The sequence below is a fragment of the Dama dama genome, chromosome 10 (genome assembly GCF_033118175.1).
Source record: "Dama dama isolate Ldn47 chromosome 10, ASM3311817v1, whole genome shotgun sequence".
In the NCBI taxonomy this organism is placed as follows: domain Eukaryota; kingdom Metazoa; phylum Chordata; class Mammalia; order Artiodactyla; family Cervidae; genus Dama; species Dama dama.
The window spans coordinates 37,073,727-37,093,441 of record NC_083690.1 but is presented as its reverse complement, the minus strand read 5'-3'; the positions used below and the strand labels follow the sequence as shown (position 1 = coordinate 37,093,441).

The following is a 19,715-nucleotide window of genomic DNA, read 5'->3' as shown; positions in this document are numbered from 1 at the left end:
TGAGAAACCAGAAATGAGATGACCTGTCTACAAGCATCCCATCATCTACACACGACACCAGTAACGGCAAAACTGTGAGGGAGAACAGGTTTATTCAGAGGACCACGGTCCCCTTGACTCCAGAGATCATTCCCACTTCAGAATCACCTATCTCCTGCATTCTTCCTTCAGCCCTGAAAGGAGCCCAGGTCACCAAGAATTAAGGGCTGGACTTTCAGCAACCAGACTCCAGAGGAGCTCTGAGTTTCTTTTTTTCCTGAGAGTCTCTATTGGCTGCCTGCATACCAATAGCTTCTAGGTTATCAGTATGGGTATCCTATGACAAACATCTTTCCAAAATTTCTTATGATTCTTCCGTTACCTGGATTTCTTTATTGTATCTCTTTTCTACTGTTTTTGGTCATTTCATACCACCTGAACATTATTCAGCATACCAAAGCAAGTTGTTTAAAGCAAGTATTTAAAGCATTAATAGTAACAATGTGTTGCTGCTGCTGCTAAGTCGCTTCAGTCCTGTCTGACTCTGTGCAATCCCATAGACAGCAGCCCACCAGGCTCCCCCGTCCCTGGGATTCTCCAGGCAAGAACGCTGGAGTGGGGTGCCATTTCCCTCTCCAAGTAACAATGTATTGGGTGGTTATTGCATACCTAAGAGTGAAACTATGATGACAATGGAACAAGGACTGGGAATCAAGGTAACACTGTTTTCAAGTCTTTCATCACACATGAAATAATACTATTTGATGGTAGATTCAGATTTTTCAAAATGTACATTGTAAACTCTATGGCATGACTCAAAAGTTTTTAAAAGAAGTACAAAAAATAAGTGAGATAAAATCAACTTTATTTTTTAAATAATAAAACTAGAGAAGGCAGAAAAGAGAAAAAAAGAAATAGAAGAAATGAAACTAATAGAAAACAGCTAGCAAAATGGTGTATTTTAATCCAACTATACATAGTAACTTTAAAGGTGAGTGGATTAAAAGTAACAGTTAAGAATTGACAGACTGTTTAGCAAAACAAGCAAGACTCAGCTGTATGAGGATGTATTAGTCATGGTTCTTCAGTTAAACAGAACTAATAGCATAGCTCATTGGCCATTGGCTCCTGTGATGGTGGAGGACAAGAAGTTCCACAATCTGCTGAGAGCTAAAAAAAAAACAGGAAAGCTGGTGGTTTAATTCTGTCCACGTCCAAAAGCCTGAGAACCAGGAGAGTCGATGGCATAATTTCCAGTTGAGGTCCAGAGGCCCGAGAATCGGAGGGCTGATGATGTTAAGTCCCAGTCCAGGTCTGAAGGTCTGGGAACCAGGAGCACCGATGTCCAAGGGCAAACGAAGATGAATGTCCCAGCTTAAGACACAGAATAAATTGGCCCTTCCTCTGACTTTTTGTTCAGGTCTCAACTGACTGGGTGACGCCTACCTGCAATGGTGACTACAATCTTCTTCACTCAGCCTGTGGATTAAAATGTTAATCTCTTCTGGAAACACCCTCACAGACACACCAAGAAATGTTTTACCAGCTTTCTGGGCATCCGTTAACTCAGTCAAGTTGACACATAAAACTAACCATTATAGTACTCTATGAGCCACCTATTTTAATATTATAAAAGAATACTTCCAGTTTCAGCTCCAACATGTAAAGAATTTGGAAATCATAACACATCATTATGATGTGAAAAAGATGAAAAGACTGAAAATCATTGGCTTTTTGGGGGGCCCATCAGAGAACTGAAGTTGCATGGCAAACTTGCACCCCAAAATCTGGAAAGACAGACAAATCCACAGACTTGAAGCTGAGATCTACTTAACAGAGAACCAAAATCTACTGGAGCCATAACCTAGTGGGCGTACTTAAATGAGTTTTGACAAATTGCTGGTGGCTGATGTGGTCTAGCTTAAAAGTAAGAAGCTTAGGGAGCTGCAGTATTTGGGAGAAGTGCCTAATTTCCTGGGTTTTGCCTCTAGGGACCCCACCAAATTCTCAGAGTGAAAAGCTGAGAAAGATCCCCTCATGGCTTTAGGCAGGGGGAGAGGGGTACAAATCACAGGAGATATGTGCACAGTGTTTCCCGTAACAAAGGCTGGTCTCCAGAGGAAAAGACTTTGGCAGAACTTTATCCAGGGCCACAAAGAGTGGGCGGCTTATAGCACCAGTGCATGCACCCACCGATTCTGGGAGGCAGGGGAAAAAAGGCTCGGTTAACATTAGAGACGGTCAACAGCATCTCGAGGGAGTTCCCTGGCAGTTCAGTGGTTAGGACTCAATTCTCTCACTGCCAAGGGCCTGGGTTCAATCCCTGGTGGGGGAACTAAGATCCCACAAGCTGAGAGCACAGTCAGCAAAAAAAAAAAAAAAAAAATCACTTTGAGAAAGTGCAGGATAAACAGTGGTTGCCAAACTGTCTTCTGGGGAGTCTTCACTGCCGTTCCCAGAGCTACAGTTTCTCTGGTGGAGAACTGTGTTTATTGTCTTACAATTCTGGAGGCTAGAAGCCTGAAATCAAGGTGTTGGCAGGGCCAAGCTCCCTCAGAAACTTCAAGGGGAGGATTCTTCTTTGCCTTTGCCAGCTTCTAACAGCCTTAGGCATTCCCTGGCTTGGCTCAGCATGACTCCAGCCTCTTCCATGGCCGTCTTCCCTCTGTGTCCTCACAGGGCATTTCCGTGTGTGAGCATCTGTGTTTACGAGATTCCCTCTAAGGATACCAGTCATATTGGATTAGGACCCACCCTCACGGCCTCATCTTTTTAATTAACTTTTATTGGAGGATAATTGCTTTACCCTGCTGTGTTAGTTTCCGCTGCACAACAAAGGGAATCAGCTGTGTGTACACATGTGTCCCCTCTTTCTTGGATTTCCTCCCCATTCAGGTCACCGCACTAATGGCCTCATCTTAATTTCCAAATAAGCTCACACTCACAGCTAAGACTTCAACATATCTTTTTCTGTGGAGGACAGAAATCAACTCATAACAGCAAGTATCCTGGAGGTTAAGGAGAACTCAGCAGAGATCACTGAATGAGGGGGAGTGCTCAGGCTGAAAAGGAAGACAGGCCAGGATGGGCTGGGACACAGGAGGGGAAAAGGGTTAGGGAGGGGGCTGGGAGTTTTGTAAGAAGCCGTGTTAAATTACTGCCAGGACATCTATTCAGACTCGAGGAGGAAACACATTAAAATGGTTAGTAGTGGTGGTTATTAGCAACAGCTTTAATTTTCCATCTCTGCTGCAAAAGTCACATGGGGGCATTACGTGAAGAGGCTGGCCCAGTGCAGACACTTAACAAGTATTTCCCAACATTTTCCAGATGACGTTAATAGCCTCGTGCACACGGTATACGAATCTGACAGAGGGAAAGCACAGTGAGCACTTGAAGGCAGGGACGTGGCTGGGTGAAGGGGAACAGCACGGGCAGCGTAGAGGCAAGCTGCCTCGATTTTCCATTCCAGGAGGAGAAATACTGGTACTTACTGGAAAGGAAAGGAAGTGCATGACTGAACAGGAAGAGATTCTATAAACCTGTCCAATTTTGGCAAAAAAGTGAGATAAGCCTACGCTGTGGGATGTCCGTGCTATGTGCCAACAGCACCGGTGAGGACACGTCAGCCTGCAAATGACCAAAACGCACTAAAACTGCCTTACATAATAAGGAGCAACAATCTCATATGACAAGAAATTTGGGGTTAGGGAGATTCCAACTGCTTCATGAAGCCAACAAAGACCACGTTTCTCCTTCCTGGTCCACGGTTACCACGGTCCTCTCACCCCAGTACAGCTGCTGACGTCTTCCCAAACATCTCCTTCTAAAAGCTAAAGAACTTTCCCCAGAAGCACCCTGGAGTATGTCCCACCCGACCTCACTGGCCAGGATTCCCTCCCATGGGCCTGCCTCTCCTGAAGCACGTGGGGTGCACACCCCGAACAGTTCATTAGGAAGAAGCAGAAGAGAGGGAGAAAAAATGCTCAGAGCGGCTACCAGAAAGGTACCCCACAGGGTCTTCCACATCTGTCTACACACAGGACATGCAGGGGGCTGAACAGAACATGAAGCTGGAATCTGAATGGACCACTCAGGATGGAAACGCATGAAGTCAAAGATGAGGGCCAAGCAATGGGCGTCCCCGGCCTGGGGTACAAGGCAAAGAGAATCACCTCATTTCCCACCAGTCACTGGGGGGATGACTACAGATGCTAATGGACTCAACCAGAAAAATGGCCGGAGACGGGAGCTGGAAGAACAGGAGAATGTGTGCAGGTATTCTCCATCCACAGCGTTGTAGAAGGAGACTTCCCGAGCCCCGTGATCCAGGAAAACTCCCACCCGCTGAAGAGCTGGCTCTCGCTTGGTAGGACTCACGGAGCTGCCTGTCAGGGGCCGATAGCCAGCAGAACTCCAACAAACAGCCCAGATTCCCACCTTGGGGCACATTGTTGAACCACCGGGGATCCCCATGATGTCCTCCCGACACACTCCCGCAGCCACCTCCTGGCTGCCTCGGTTCTCGACTTCCCAGTAATGCTTCCCTGAAGTGAAAACATTTTTTCCCAAAACGCAGGGCAAATGCTGGAATCTCTCCACAAAGCCTGTGGTCCTCTGCGGATTCCTCCATCCGGTAGCGTAGCTCCATGCTGTAAAAAACAGTGGCCAAGAACTGGCGGATGCTCCGTTTTTCACGTATCTCCCTTCCTGGGAGAAGACAAGCTTGGAATGAGCGGTGTCCTCGGCTAGATTTACAGCCACTGCAGAGAAAATGAGGGCTGAGATCAGTAATGAAGAGCTGACCACTGACCCTGCTACAGAAATGCGCATCTGTCCCAGCTTCAGTTCCATCCCTCTCCTCCTATCAAGTACTGTTAGGGATGAGACACCTCACTGCCCCCTCAACTGCTCCTCAGCTGGACCTAGCAAGCCACAGTTTGCATTAGCAACCTGAGGTCTTCATTTCCCTTCGGCTCTCAAAGACTACAGCCTAGAAAATGGGAGCTTATTATTCCATGGCCCCAAGTCTTCACCATCAGCATAAAATCTGAAGAAACAATAATAAATACCGACTTGCTGAATCCGTACCAGAAGCAAGGCTGTCAACTGGCTGGTTCTCTGCACAGGAACACACAGATGTCACCCCAGGTCTCTGTCTCCTGGTTCTAGTTGTTCGCTGGGCATCTCCACGAGCCCCCAGCAGGTAACTCAAAACCGAATTCAGAGCCTCCGAAGTCCCCTTCCAATCTCTTGAGACTAATCCTCCCTCATAAGCACACATCTTCTTTTCTATGCTCTCTAAGGCTTAAGGACATGACCGTCACCCAAATGCTCATACTTGAAAATCTTAAGCTTCTTTGATTCTTCTTCCCCTCTGACCCTCATTGGCTAATGAATCACCAAATCCTATCAGTTCTACCTCTGAATTAATCACTCGGGTTCTTCCCTTCTTCTCCCATCGCCATTGTCTGCATTCAGACCTTCAGCAACTGTGTCTGTAACTTCCTTCCTGGCCTGCCTCCTAATTCTCTTCCCTCCCAAATCCTCCATGTCTCCTGTTTGCTGAGAGCTGCGTTTTGTTTGTTTTTCTTAATTGACATAGATGTTAGATTTTGACAAAGGTTTCTTTTTCCTGCATCTACCGAGGTGATCAAATTGATCTTTTTTAAAGTGCTAATGTGGTGAATTACAGTGATTTGCAAATATTAAACCAGACCTGCTTTTCTGTGAGAAATCCCATTTGGTTGTAATACATTATTGAATTCAACTTGCTAAAATTTTCTTTCAAATTCTTCTATGTCATGACGGACATTGATCTATAGTTAGCTTCACTTGTAATGTCTTTGATTTTAGTATCATGGTAATGCAGGTCTCATAGAACAACCTGGGAATAGTCTCTTCAATTTTTTGTTAAGAATTTGTATAGAACAGGTATTTCTTAAATGTTTGGTGAAATCACCAGTGAAGCCATTTGGGGAGGTTTCTAACTACAACATGAATAAAGTTATTCCAGTTATCTATTTTTTCTTGAATCAGCTTTGGTCATTTGAGTCTTTTAAGGACTTTGTCCATTTCATCCATGTTGTCAGATTTATCAGCATAAAGTTGCTCATAATATTTCCTAATTATCCTTTTAGCATCTACGGAAGCTGTAGCGATGATGCTGCTCTCATTCTTGATACTAGCAATGTCTTTTTCTTCCAGTCATTCTGCTTAAAATACATTTCAATAAAATTTAAATTCTCAAAGAGACAACTTTTGGTTCCGCTAATTTTTCTGTTGTTTTTCTGTATTAAATTGCAATAATTTCTGCTCTGATTTTTGTTTCCATCCTTCTGTTTCTTTAAGGCTTTATTTGTTCTTCTTTTTCTAATGTCTTATGGTAGAAACTGGTACCATTGGTTTAAGAAATTCCTTTGTAATACATGTGGTTAGTGCTATAAATTTCCCCTTAAGTATTGCTTTAGCTGTATCCCACAAATTCCTTTTCATTCAGTTCAAAGTACTTCTTAATTTCCCTTTTGATTCACCTTTAGCTCATGGATTATTGAGAAGTGTATTATTTAGCTTCCTAACATTTGGGGACTTATCAAAGCTTTTTGTTTTTATTTTTACTGATTTCAAAATGCACTGTAGTCAAAGAACATATTTTACATGGCCTGAATCCTTTTGAATACTGTAGCCCACAGGCTCCTCTGTCCATGGGGATTCTCCAGGCAAGAACACTGATGTGGGTTGCATGCCCTCCTCCAGGGGATCCTCCCAACCCAGGAATTGAACCCAGGTCTCCCGCATTGCAGGCGTATTCTTTACCATCTGAACCACCAAGGAAGCCCTGAATATTGATGTCTTATGGCCCGCCTTGCTCTACCCTGGAAAATGTTCCATGTACACTCAAAAAGAATGTGTATTCTGCTGTTGTTTGGGGCAGTATTCTATAAATAACAGGGTGGTCAAGTTGATTGATAGTTTTATTCAGTCTGTCTTTGATGATTTTCTGCCTACTTGTTCTAAAGTTTATTTTTAAAAGGTATTGAAAATTCCAACTGCAATTGTGAAATGTGTCTATTTCTCCTTGCAGCTCCATTCGCTTTTGCTTAATATATTTTGAAGCTCTGTTATTAGCTGTATAAATGTTTAGAACTGTTATATCCTCCTGATAAACTGACCTATTTATCATTAGGAAGTGACTTTCTTCATCTCTGGTAATGTTCCTTGCTCTGAAATCTATTTGATAATAACATAACCGTTAGATTTTTGACTAACGTTAGCATGATGTATCTTTTCTCATTATTTTATTTTTAACATGTATGGGTCTTTGTATTTAATGTGTGTTTCTTGCAGCATATAGATAGTTGGGTCTTGCATTTTTTTATCCAGTCCAATCAGTCTCTCCCTTTTAATTAGGATATCCAGACCATTTATACTTAATATGATTAGGTTTGTACCTATCATCTTGCTGTATTTTCTGCCTGTCCTTTTTTCCTCTTTTTTGCCTTCTTTCTGATTAACCAAGTATTTTTTTATAATGATTCCACTTTATCTCCTTTGTTGACTTATTAGCTATAACTTTGTTTCTAGTGGTTGCCATAAAGTTTACAAAGGTACATCTTTCACTTAACAACCTACCTTCAAGTGATACTATACCACTTCACATGTAAGAATGTATAACAGAAAAAAAAAAAAAGAATGTATAACAGTATACCTTCATTTCTCCCCTCCCAACATTCACGTTCTTGTTGTTATAAAATAACACAATGTATTATTTTCTATTTGTTTAAACAACTACTGTATTTGTCAAGCTTCTCCATAGAAATAGAACCAATAGGATGTGTGTGTACTTATAGAGATTAGAAGGAACTGGCCCATGTGATCATGGTGACTGGCAGGTCCAAATCCATGGTGTGTAACAGCAGCAAGACCCAGGGAAAATTAATGTTCCAGTTCCTTCCACAAGGCAGGAAGAACCAAAGCTGCAGATGGAGTCTGAAGGCAGTCTGCTGTAAAAGGCCCTTGTTCACGGGGGAAAGTCAGCCTTTTGTTCTAGTCAGGCCTTTAACTGACTAGATTAGGCCTGCCAACATTATGGAGAGCAATCTGCTTTCCTCAAGTTTCCTGATTTATATGTTAACCTCATCTAAAAACACCCTCACAGCAATACCCAAAACAATGTTTGACCAAATATCTGGGTACCTTATGCCCCAATCAAATTACCACAGGCATTAGCCATCCCTATCACCTTTAAAGTGAAAAGAAAGTGAAGTCGCTCAGTCGTGTCCGACTCTTTGCGCCACATGGACTGTAGCCTACCAGGCTCCTCCCTCCATGGGATTCTCCAGGCAAGAGTACTGGAGTGGGTTGCCCTTTCCTTCTCCAGGGGATCTTCCCAACTCAGGGATCGAACCCGTGTCTCCCGCATTCCAGGCAGATGCTTTAACCTCTGAGCCACCAATGAGACTTAAATAATGACAAAAATAGATATTTCTTTACATCATTACCATTTTGGAAGATCTTTTATTCCTTTGTATAGATCTGACTTCTAGCCAGTATCATTTTCCTTCTGCTTGAAGGACTTCCTCTAACATTTCTTGCAGTGCTGGTCTGACAGACTCCTTCAGTTTTTGGATATCTGCAAACATCTTTATCTCACCTTTGTTTCTGAAGTGTATTTTTGCCAGGAATAAAATTCTAGGCAAACAGTTTTTTTCTTTCAGTCTTGCTCACTAGCACTGCTTCCAATGAGCACTGGGATGTCATCTTTATGTCTGTTCCACCTTGTTCCACAGTACGTAACATGTCCTTTTCTAGTTGTTGCAACTAAAATTTCATCTTTATCACTGGTTTTAGCGTGGTTTTCATCATCTTTCTCGTTGAGTTTCTTAGATGCGTGTGCTTACAGTTTTCATCAAATTTGGGAAGTTGAGTCACCGCTTCTCCAGCTGTTTTTCTGTCTCACCCCTATCCTTCTGTTCTCCCTGAGGGATCCCAGTTACCAGACATAAGACTGCATGAAGGTGACCCACAGCTCACTGAGGTGGCTTTCATTTTTTTTTTTAGTTTTTTTCCTCTGTTTCATTTTGCATAGTTTTCACTGCTGCATCTTTTCAAGTTCGTGTCCAATCACCTATTAACCCCAACCAGCTCATTCTTCATCTCATAGTTTTCATCTCCAGAAGTCAGATCTGGGTTTTTTTTTAATATCTCCCATGTCCAGAACATGCATCTTTACAAAATAGTAGCAATAACTGCATTAATGTCCTTCTATGTTTATGCTAGCATCGTGGTCAATCCTGAGTCAATTTCAATCAAGTATTCTCCTCACCACATCATGTTTCCCTACCTTTTGGCCTGCCTGGTAATTTCTGATGGGATGGCAGACATTGTGACTGTATGTTGTTGGGGACTCATTTTTAAAACACCTATCCATCTTCTTGAGTTTTGTCCTGGGATGCAGTTACTTGGAAATAATTTCATCCTTTTCGGGTCTTGCTTTCCTGACGTGTAAAGTGGGTCCAGAGCCATGCTCAGTGAAGGGTTAATTATCCCCACTGATGAGGCAAGATTTTCCTGAGTACTCTACCCAGTGCCCCATGAATTAAGAGCTTTCGAGGGGCTGGTAGGAACAGACGTTGTTCCTGGCCCTGTGCGAGCACCAGGAACCGTTCCTTCTAACAATCTGAAAATTTCCTTCAACCTCGGGTAGCTCTTCACAAGCACGTGCTGATCAGGGCTCTGCGGCATGTTCTCGGGACATCTCTGTAAACCAGCAGGGTTCTCCCTGTCCAGCGCTCTCCTCTCCGGCACTCTGTAAACTCCCACTGCTTTGTTCTGGACTCTCAGCAGCACCCCTCAACTCAGGCAGCCCACCCGGCTCCCCCTGTGTTACCTTCCCTGAGGTGTCCTGGAAACTCTCAAGGCTGGAGGCTGGGGCCATCGTGGGACTCAACTCATTCGTTTCCCATTCCCCATGTATCACTGTCCTTCATTGCCTGATGTTCAGTGTTTTAAAAACTGTTGTTTCATGTATTGTCTATTTTGGATGTCTTTGGTCAACTACATTTCAAGAGTAAGTCCAGTCCCCTGTTACTTCATTTTACCTGGAAGTGGACATCTACAACATGGTTCTTGATCAGGGATGTTACAGGAGAATTGAGTATGTAGCTGCATGTCACGTCCAGGCCTTGGTACTTCTCTGGAGATCTATTCAGTTTACCTTCAGTCGTTCCTACACTCATCTTCTCAACCTTATTCCTGCCTTTCCCCGTATGCACCTTAACGCTGAGTCATATCAGACACCCTCCCCTCTGTCTTCTCCACATCTCAACTCATGCTGCCACCTCTGCTTGGAAGCCGCCTCTCATTTCCCACTTGACAAACTCCTACTTATCCTTCAAAGTCCCAAACAACTGACACCTGTGCTGTGAAAACTTCCTCACTTCACCCCAACAGAGAGGCTGTCCTCTGTACTTCTGTGGTATTTTATTCATACCACTGATAAACACTGGGCCCCACTGTATTGCAGTAAGTGATATGTCTGTCTCTCCAATTTGCTTATGAGTTCTTAGAAAGAATGGGTCTTTTTGTTTTTGTGTAACTAGCACCTTTAACATAAAAACATCATTTACCTTTACACGGACGTTTCTTCAGTGGAGCATACATCCATTTATCCCTAAGTAGTCATTTACCACTTTCCTGACCCTCCTGTTGGCTGCATGGTCTGTCTTCTCCTTCTTTTTCAGACTTCTCTCATTGCTCATTCTCTGAGCTCCAACTCCCTGAAATTCTGCTCACCTTGGAACCGCTTCAGCATTTCCTTCATCATTGGTAGCCGGCACACAGTCTTCACCGTTAGATCTTCAGAGGAATAGTTCACATCCTGATTCTCACACCTAAGAAAAGTACAGAAGGCTGCTCTTCTTAGGAGACAAACAGGACGGCCAAGACCCTCAACTCCCAGCTGAAGGTTCCAAGCCCAGGGTTCAGACTACTGCTCTCCCATTCCTCCTGGTGCAAGCAAACAGCAGGATTCCTCCCACGGCCCCCTTACATCAGTGCCCAGACTCATCCACGGGGCCCAGGCCTCCTCTCCTCTCTGCTTGGCCTTTATCTTGACAATCTACTCAACCACCCCTAAGCAGGAAAGAGATCATACCTGGTCAATACCTCTGCTGGATTCTGTGAAGAGAAGAAACAAAGAAAGAAGTTAGGTACCCTCCCCTTGAGATCTGTTACTCAGCTTGGCGAGCAGGTGTTTTTCTGTCAGTTGTTTTTGTGAGCATCACACATGATCTGCTGCTGCCAAGCCCAATGGGGTTAACACAACACAGTCTCTTTTCCGTGTGAGCCCTCTACACTATTTAACAATGTTGACCCATCCTTTCCTTGAAACCCTCCTCCTCCTCCGTTGGCACTATGACAGGCGCTGTCTCCTGGCTTTCTGTCTACTTCTCCATCTACACTCTTGCAATCATAGACAAGTGTTAGTGAGGACGTGGTGGGAATATAAAATGGTTCAGCCACTTTGGAAAAAGGCGGCTTCTTAAAAAGTTAAATATATCAGATAGCCTAGCAATTCTGCTCCTACTACTTAGCCAAGAGAAATGAAAACACATGTCCACACAAAGAATGGCAGACAAATATTAAGGCAGAACCCTTCATAATAACATTTGGGTTGTGTCCATCAACTGGTGAACAGGTATACAAAATGTCGTATATTCTGCAATGGAATACTATTCAGGAATACAAAGGGAACGCAAATATGATACGATGCTCCAACATGAATGAACCTCAAAAACATCATACTAAATGAAAGAATTCATATACAAAAAAATGTGTTATTTCAAAGATTCTGCTGTAATATATGTTTGGATATGGAATTGGAATTTCACTGCTCAAGCAAGTTGTAAACGTTCTTGACAATTCTTGGAATTTAAGTATCTCATATTACCTGAGCTCATCAAACCTAAACTTCACATTAATTTCCTTTGGAAAGTGAATCTTTGATGCTCTAATTATATAATAAAAATAGTAACACAATTAGCAAAAGAGAAAAAACATGTCTTCTACTAAACCCACTCACCAGGAAGGACACTCAGCTCCAAAGACAAGAGGGAGGTGAGTTAGTGATGTTAACAAGTCCAGTAAGACAGAGACTGCCCGTCCCTGCTGGCCTCACCTGGAGCAGCTCCAGGGTGGAACCCTGGCTCTTCTCCTTCACCTCTAGGATGAGCGTCTTCAAAGAAGTGATCATTTGATTGAGCCTGAAGATGTTCTCACTCTGTTTCTTCTTTGTCTCTTCCTCTTCCTGCCTCAGTCCCTGAAGAAACAGTTGCTCTTCTTCAGTCAGGAGGACGTGCAGCTTTGCAAACTCCGCGATGACTCGCATGCGCTGATTCTTCATCTTCTCCTGCAGCCACAAGAGACTGGCTCAGGCCTTTCTCTGCCTGGTCCTTCCTCCTAAATTCCCTGCATGTGACTCCCCAATTGCCCACGACCCTTTCATCCAAATCACCTCCTCCAGAAAAGCTCCTGCTCACCCCCTACAAATTTCCTCTACTCCTTTCTCTATGCCTGCTTGATATCTTTGTACTAATCTTTATAGTATTAAGTCATTCTTTGTAGTATCTGAGTTTCTACTACTGATCGTCATGTCTTGTTCGTATAGTTTTTAAACTAAAATGCACTTTCACACCTATTATTTAATTTAGCCCTCAGAACACCTAGTGTTTAGTTGTGGTAAATCTTAGACATACATGTGCGTACCCACATCATACCTCCCAACTGGACAATAGCTCTGGGGGAAAAGTTCATTTGCTTTCCACAGTGCCATAGACCCAAATCAACACCCACCTCAGAAGCCAACCCAGGAGGACTGCAGGAAGGAAAGGGGTACCACCCTTGAGGTCTGAGGATGAAGGGTGTGGGACACACGTGGTCCAAAGCCACGGCAGAGATCAATTCTTCCTGTTCTGTCAGCCTGACAACTGATAAGACCCTGTGAGCTCTTCCCAGCCAAAGCCCTTGAGCAGCCTCAGGCTGAAAGGACTAAGGGCAAGAAATACCCAGGTCCTTCTGCTGTTACCTTCCACTCTGCAGCATTCTTCACTTCCATGTCCTGAAAGTGCATGACTTTCTTCATCTTGGCTGTCAGACTAGACTGAGTCTTCAGAAGTTTTTCCTGCCAGCAGAACAAACACACCTAAGTAAGAAATCATCTCTTCCAGCATCTTCCTTGTTCAAGAGCTAAAAGTCACCTCAGCCAAACACGGGATGAGACTGAGAAGATGCTGAAGATGACCACAGGCTAATGCACGAGAACCAGTCTGCTCTCAAGTCATCAAAACACTACATAAAGTTTGCTCATTAAGCAAACAAAAATTAATAAATATCCAGTACTGGCAAGGGAGAAGACCTCTGGCACCATAATAGTAGGAGAACAAAAAGATCCCATCTAGTAAAGTAATTATCCTCCAATTAAAATAAATAAATAAACAATTTTTTTAAAAAGTTCCCACCTTTTTGAAGGGCAACTGGCAAGATTTAACAGTATTTAAAATATGCAATAATCCTATTTCTAATAATAATACCCAACAAAATACTAGTAAAAATAATATATATAGGAATGTTTATTGCAGGATTCTTCATTATCCATCAGTGGGGAATTATTAAATTATGATATACTGATACTCTACATCAATTTCAGCTCTCGCTATAATTCTGTTTTGAAAAGAACAAATATACATGTGTCTGTGTAAGTGTGTGTGTGTTTATAGTTGAATAGAAAATAATCTGGAAAGATATATAACTAGGTATGATTAACATTGCTTATTTCCAGGGAATAGGAATGGTGGAGGGAGTCCGAGGGAGAACTAGAAATTTAATAAACTTGTTTTGTTTGGATTTCTACAAGAAGCATATATCCTTTTGTAATTTAAAAAACCCAAATAAGCTAGAAAAAAAAATTGAGCCAATTAGAATCAACAGAGTAAGCTGCAGAGGGTGAGCACCCAGAAGCAGAATGTCAGGCAGGACCTTAGAGACAGAGGCGGACAGGTTAGATGTGTGCCCATCTCTAACCTGTCAAATCCCATGCGTGTGTGGAGCCTCTAATGAAATAAACAGCTCCTTTGAAGGTGACTAAGAATTTTTTTTAAGTTTTCACTTGTGTTTGCTAATGACATATATTTGAAATAGAACTTTTCCATTTTTAAAAGCCTTTAGCAATTCCAGTATGCATGAATTATGCTGTCCCCTCACCCAAGACTCTACCTATGCATTTCTGTCTCCCGCCACAGTTGGGATCTAAAGAGTCTCCTGGGGAAACCCCTTGGGGAGATTAGAAAACCTCTTCCCTGCAGTAACAAGACCTGCCACAAGGTGGCAGGAGGGCGACACCGAGCATTTCAAAGCTGGGTAGACCCACAAGTTCAAAAAAATCACTTTCTCTTCATTTAACTTCAGACTTTTGATTTTATATAGAACTACCACAAAAGAACATACATTTATAGAATGAAGACATTTTCTGACTTGTGATCATGTAGCTTAGAGGACGCGAAACTTCAAATCAGATCTGAGTTTCAGTCTAGACCTTCCCAACTAGCTATGATCTGTGGTTAGGTCAGTCTCACATATTTCCTGGGCTGCAGCTTCCTTACCCAGAAGATGAAGGCAACCACAATAGATGCTCTTTTCTTAAACACCATCCCAGCTCTGAGTTTCTGTGAATGTCAATCATTGTAACCTCTGCATCCAATCCAAGCAAGTAGGTCTTACCTCCAAAATACACGTCAAATCTGCCCATCTGCTTATTTGCCACCCCCAGCCACCTCCTTGTTCAAACCACCTCTTACGTGGACAGCCATCAATACAGCAGCCTCATGACCGGTTTCCCTGTTTCCGATCTTGTCCATCTCTCAGCCAATGTCCTCGGGGCGGCCAGAATCATCTTCTAAAGACCAGTCACGTCACGTCAGTCCCCTGCTGAGATTCTCCACTGGCTTCCCTTATCACTGAGAAAATTCAACCACCCAGTGGTCCGACAGAAAGCCACTCTTGCCTGCATCTCCCAGCTCATCTCGGGCTACGTTTCCTCTTGCTGATCATGCTTCGGGAGCATCGCTCTTCTTTCAGTGTCATGGGTATGTCCTGCTTTTCCCAGCCTCAGGGTCTGAATTTGCTGTCTACTGCCTGAGACGTTTTTCCCACAGTTCCTCTGATAGCTGATCCATCAAGCCTCAGCTGAAATGTCATCTCTTCAGAGAAGACTGCCTGTGCCCTTATTAAAGCCCTCGTCACTTCTCTGGCGCGGCACACTATTTCTTTCACAGCACATATTATCATCTATGATTACCTCTTTGTCTGCTGTTTACCTCCCACCCCCACCCCAGCCAGACTGGAAGCTCCACGGTCTTGTCACCACTGTATTCCTTCTCTGAGTCTGGTACCACAGTACAGCAGCTGACACAAAACGGGTGGTTCAAGAGCTATTTCTTAAATGAGTTAATAGCAATGAAGGGATTAGTTCCCAGGGTCAACAGACTAAATATTGGCTCGAAGGAAAGAGGTGCTGGGCTTGGAAGCCTTTTCCAGGAAAACACTTGGCTCCTTGAAGTTTATGAAGCTATTTCTCTCTGTGTGTTCTCTCTCTCCCACCATCAACGACTCCATTAAAGACAACCTCTGGAAGACTTCCCTCTGGGCAGGTCCTTAGATGGAGGTCCACAGTCCTCTATCCTATCTGTACATCAGAATGTCTTAAATGTGCTTCCAGGGGGCTCTAATGTGTATCCTGAGCCACTGGTGTGGCCCAAGAGAGCAAGCAGAGTGGGCTAGGAATTCACCAAAGCAGGTTTCCTGGATGTGGTGCTCAGGGGCTCAGATCCTAAGAGAAAGCAACCAGCACACTGTTTGGAGGGCTCAGGTGTGGGCACAGACGGGGGGTATTTTCCACAGACTTTGGAACTCCAAACATTTATGACACATGCACATGCTGAGGATGGGATGGTGGAAATAGGGAGCTTCACCCAAGAGCAACCTACCGTTCTTCGAGTTAACTCGGGGTGGGGATGTGTGTGTGCTAAGTCGTTTCAGTCGTGTCTGACTCTTTGTGACCCTATTAACTATAGCCCACCAGGCTCCTCTGTCCATGGGATTCTCCAGGCAAGAATACTGGAGTGGGTTGTCACGCCCTCCTCCAGGGGATCTTCCCGACCCAGGGATCCAACCCGTACCTCTTCCGTCTCCTGCACTGGCAGGCGGGTTCTTTAGCACGAGCACCAGCTGGGGTGGGAACGGAGGTGGATGAACAGAGCAGTGATTAAGCAGAGGAGGGTGCAGAAAAGGACCAATCCTGGGTATTTCCCTGGTGGTCCACTGGCTAAGACCCTGTGCTCCCAATGCAGGGGGCCCAGGTTCAATGCCTGGTCAGGGAACTAGATCAAACATGCCACAACTAAAAGATCCGGCACGCCACAACCAAGACCAAGGATCCCATGTGCCAGAGCTAAGACCTGGCACAGCCAAATAAACAACAATAAAAATTTTTTAAAAGAGAGAGCTTAAAAATATATTATATATATATATATATAATCTAAAATAAAATGCATAATCTAAGAAAAAAAAGGATAGACTGATAACTCTAAAATGCTGTGTTTCTAGTCTCCTATGCCCCCTGCCTCCTGTCCCTCCTCCCTGGACCTCATGTCACAGTTACTTCACGCTCACCGCGTCCCCAGCAAGCACCAGATATCCGGACTGCGGTCCTAGACTCCTCTCTCTTCCCGACCCATCATTCCAATTAGTCACGATGTTACTGTGTCCAGCTCATAATTAATCCATGCCCTCCTCTTCTCCAGGACCCCTGTCCTGCACTGATTCAGGCCCTATGGCCTCCTGCCTCAAATGGAGCAACAACAGCCTAACTGGTCTTTTGCATTCATTCCCAGTGGATGCCACAGTGAACTTTGTAAAACAAAAGAACTGAGAGCTGATCATGGCTTCCCTTGTCTTAAAATCCTTCAATGATCCCGATTTGCTGGAAGAGAAAACTCAGGCTTTTCAGTGTGGTGGACAAGATCCTCCACAACGCAGACCCTGCCTCTTTTTTCAGCTTCAACTCCCACCAGCCCCCATCCCACGCACTACCCTCCTAAGGCAAAGAGCAACCTCACCCATCAAGAGCGGACTCATGTTTCCCTCCTCTATAAAGGTGATCTTCACTCCGATCTGATGACTCTAATCTCAGACCTTCCGTGCGTTGATAACTCACACACACTGAAATTACTAGTCTACATGCTTACATCCCCTACAAGACCCACGTCTTTCTCATCCATTTATGTTCAGAGTCTAGAACAATGCCTAGCATACAGGAAGCACCAATAAAGGCTACTGAATAAAGAAATGAATATATACTTTCTAGTCTAACTTTGCATGTTTCCTGTTTATAGTCAGCTGATAAAAATGAACGGCATTTGACAGTTTACAATACACTTTAACTTGTATCATCATGTTTTCAACGAGTACTTACTAGATACCAATTCAGATGGAGACCACTGGAGTGACACCTTCAGTAATGGAAGGGGGTGGGGCTAGTCTGGAAAGGATGATCAAGGAAGGTCTTCAAGCTAAAATCTAAAAGGATCTAAAGGACAGAAGGTATGGGTAGAGAGAGAGAACAGGCTTGAAACAAAAGCAGGAAGGCCAGTGTGGCTGGAACAGAGTATGATAAACTGATTTATTTAGCTGAAGCTTCTTAACCCATAAGATAGTTAGAACAGAGAATCTCCAAATTCAAACATTAAGTGATTTTCCCAACTGATGAAGCTAGTAACAAAATCCAGACCTATCCCTCCAAGCCAGGCTTTTCCCAAATCATCAGCTGTTGATGACATCTGTAGGCACAAACCTGTACTGTCCAATACAGCATCCGTTAGCCATGTGAGTTCCTGATATATGGAGAGTCCAAAAAGGTGTAAATGTAAAGCACACACAGATTCAAAGGCCCATCATGAAAAAATTAAAATATCTCATTGATAATTTTCATATGTCAATTGATAATTGGATACTTTGGATAAATGAGTTATTAAAATCAGCATCACCTGTTTCTTCTCACCACTAGAAAAACTTTGAATAACAGATGTACCTGGTACCTTTTGTTTCTATTGGACAGCACTGGTGTATAACCTCTCAGGATGACCGAGCTGCCCGGAGGCCAGTCCCTGGAAAGTTCTGCGGTGATGACTGAGCCTCCACTGCCCTCCCAATTCCAGTTTTAAACTCCAACTCTGCTCTGTGAGTCTCTTAACTTTTTTGAGCCTGTCAGGGGTGGGGGTGAGGGTGGGTTTATGCTTCCAGTGCAGACAGTAAAGGTTCCCGGGGCATATATCGGCAGCCCAGCCCCGTAAACGGCCGGCTCACCCGGTAGCTCTTGAAGGCCTCGTCGGCCGGGGCCATGGTGTGGGCCTGGTGCTCCTGCGACTCCCTGCACACCAAGCATACGAGCCTCTGATCGTCCTCGCAGAAAAGCCGCAGCGGCTCCCAGTGGCGGCCACACAGACCCGCGGGCACGGGGCCCAGGCGCCGGCGCCGTATCCTCTCGGTCAGCCGGGCCAGGGCCCAGTTGGGCCTCATCGAGGCGGGCGCCGACGGCCGCCGGCACTCGGGGCAGCGGACGGGGCTGCCTCCCGGCGCCCAGGTGCGGCACAGGCAGCCGCGGCAGAAGTTGTGGCCGCACTCGATGGACACCGGGTCCTCGAAATAGTCCAGGCAGATGGCGCAGGTCAGCTCCTCCTGGAAGTCCTCGGCCTCCATGCCGCCCCTCTGTCCCGGATGAGACGCCTGCGGGCGGCGGGCGGTGGCCTTCGGACCCGCGGCCGCCGAACTCCTCTGGGGCTCGCGATCCAGCCGGGGCGCGGGGCTGCGGGGGGCTGCGGCCCCTCCCGCGCGCTCCGGAACGCGCGAACCGCCGGGTTTCCGCGCGAAGACCGCCCGTGGGAAGTGACAGGACGGCGGGCTGCGACGGGACCAACAAGAGCGATGCGGAAGTCCCCCGGGAGGCCTAGAGAGGCTTCGAGGCGCGCGTCCGTTTGCGGGGCGCGCCGGAGTATGGTGGTGCTCCCGCAGCTGCAAGCCGCTGCTGGTGGAACCAAACTGGGAGGCGCTAATGAACTCGTCCTTCCGGTTCGCCGGCTGCTCCCAGAAGATTTAGGGTCTAGAATCCTAGGCGAGCTGCTGCCCAGGAGGGCATTCCGGGGGAGGTACACCCTAGCGGCCTGGAGGGCCAGGAAGAGGACGGGATGGGGGCGGGGGGTGGAGGGGGGGGGGCGTCTGTGCCGCCCCGCTAGAAGTGGGGCTAAGGAGGCGCCCTGCCCCACAGGCTGGCGTTTTCTGAAGTCTGTCCTTTTTTGTTCAGCTTCATTCTGTCAATACAAAGGCAGACGTACAGATTCACAGACACAGGAAGGAACCCGTTCTTGACCTCCAACCCCGAGGTCTAGTTGAGATGCTCAAAAGGCAGGATTTCTTGCTGCTCCCACAAAACCCACCCACTCAAAGCTCAACTCTCCTAGAGTCTCCTGGGCCGCCTGGAGAGCCAGGTTTCTGGGAGGCGAGCAGGAAAGGGAGTGTTTAGCCCCCACGACCTAGTGGGGAGCCATCTGATCACCCTACCACCCTGATTTCTCTTTCCTCCCCAGCATAGGGGACACGCCAGGATGAGGAAGCTCAGCCTCAGGGCA

At 45.3% G+C, this 19,715-nt stretch overlaps 2 protein-coding genes across 2 annotated transcripts in view; one reads left to right on the top strand and one right to left on the bottom strand.

Moving 5' to 3' along the window:
- Positions 1–19,715, top strand: part of LOC133063801 (cytochrome P450 3A28) — an 89,294-nt gene that overhangs the window by 52,173 nt on the left and 17,406 nt on the right. Inside the window, exon 15 of the mRNA XM_061153604.1 lies at positions 18,149–18,270. The gene's annotated coding sequence lies outside the window, so the exon portion shown is untranslated. The remainder of the gene's footprint in view (positions 1–18,148; positions 18,271–19,715) is intronic.
- On the bottom strand, positions 828–19,244 carry TRIM4 (tripartite motif containing 4). The gene is made up of 6 exons (XM_061153600.1): positions 18,397–19,244; positions 13,064–13,159; positions 12,158–12,388; positions 11,135–11,157; positions 10,774–10,871; positions 828–4,742 (listed from the first exon to the last, which is right to left on the bottom strand). Exons 1-6 carry the CDS (start codon positions 18,787–18,789, stop codon positions 4,156–4,158), a joined length of 1,428 nt encoding a protein of 475 aa, XP_061009583.1. The 5' UTR covers positions 18,790–19,244; the 3' UTR covers positions 828–4,155.

Bases quoted from the DNA above. Each gene is read 5' to 3' on its own strand.
- TRIM4 (XM_061153600.1), bottom strand. From the start codon at position 18,789: ATGGAGGCCGAGGACTTCCAGGAGGAGCTGACCTGCGCCATCTGCCTG. The intron at 13,160-18,396 runs GTGAGCCGGCCG...TTCTGCTGGCAG, and splicing joins AGGCCTTCAAGAGCTACCGG to GAAAAACTTCTGAAGACTCA. The intron at 12,389-13,063 runs GTAACAGCAGAA...TTGTGGCTGCAG, and splicing joins AGAATGCTGCAGAGTGGAAG to GAGAAGATGAAGAATCAGCG.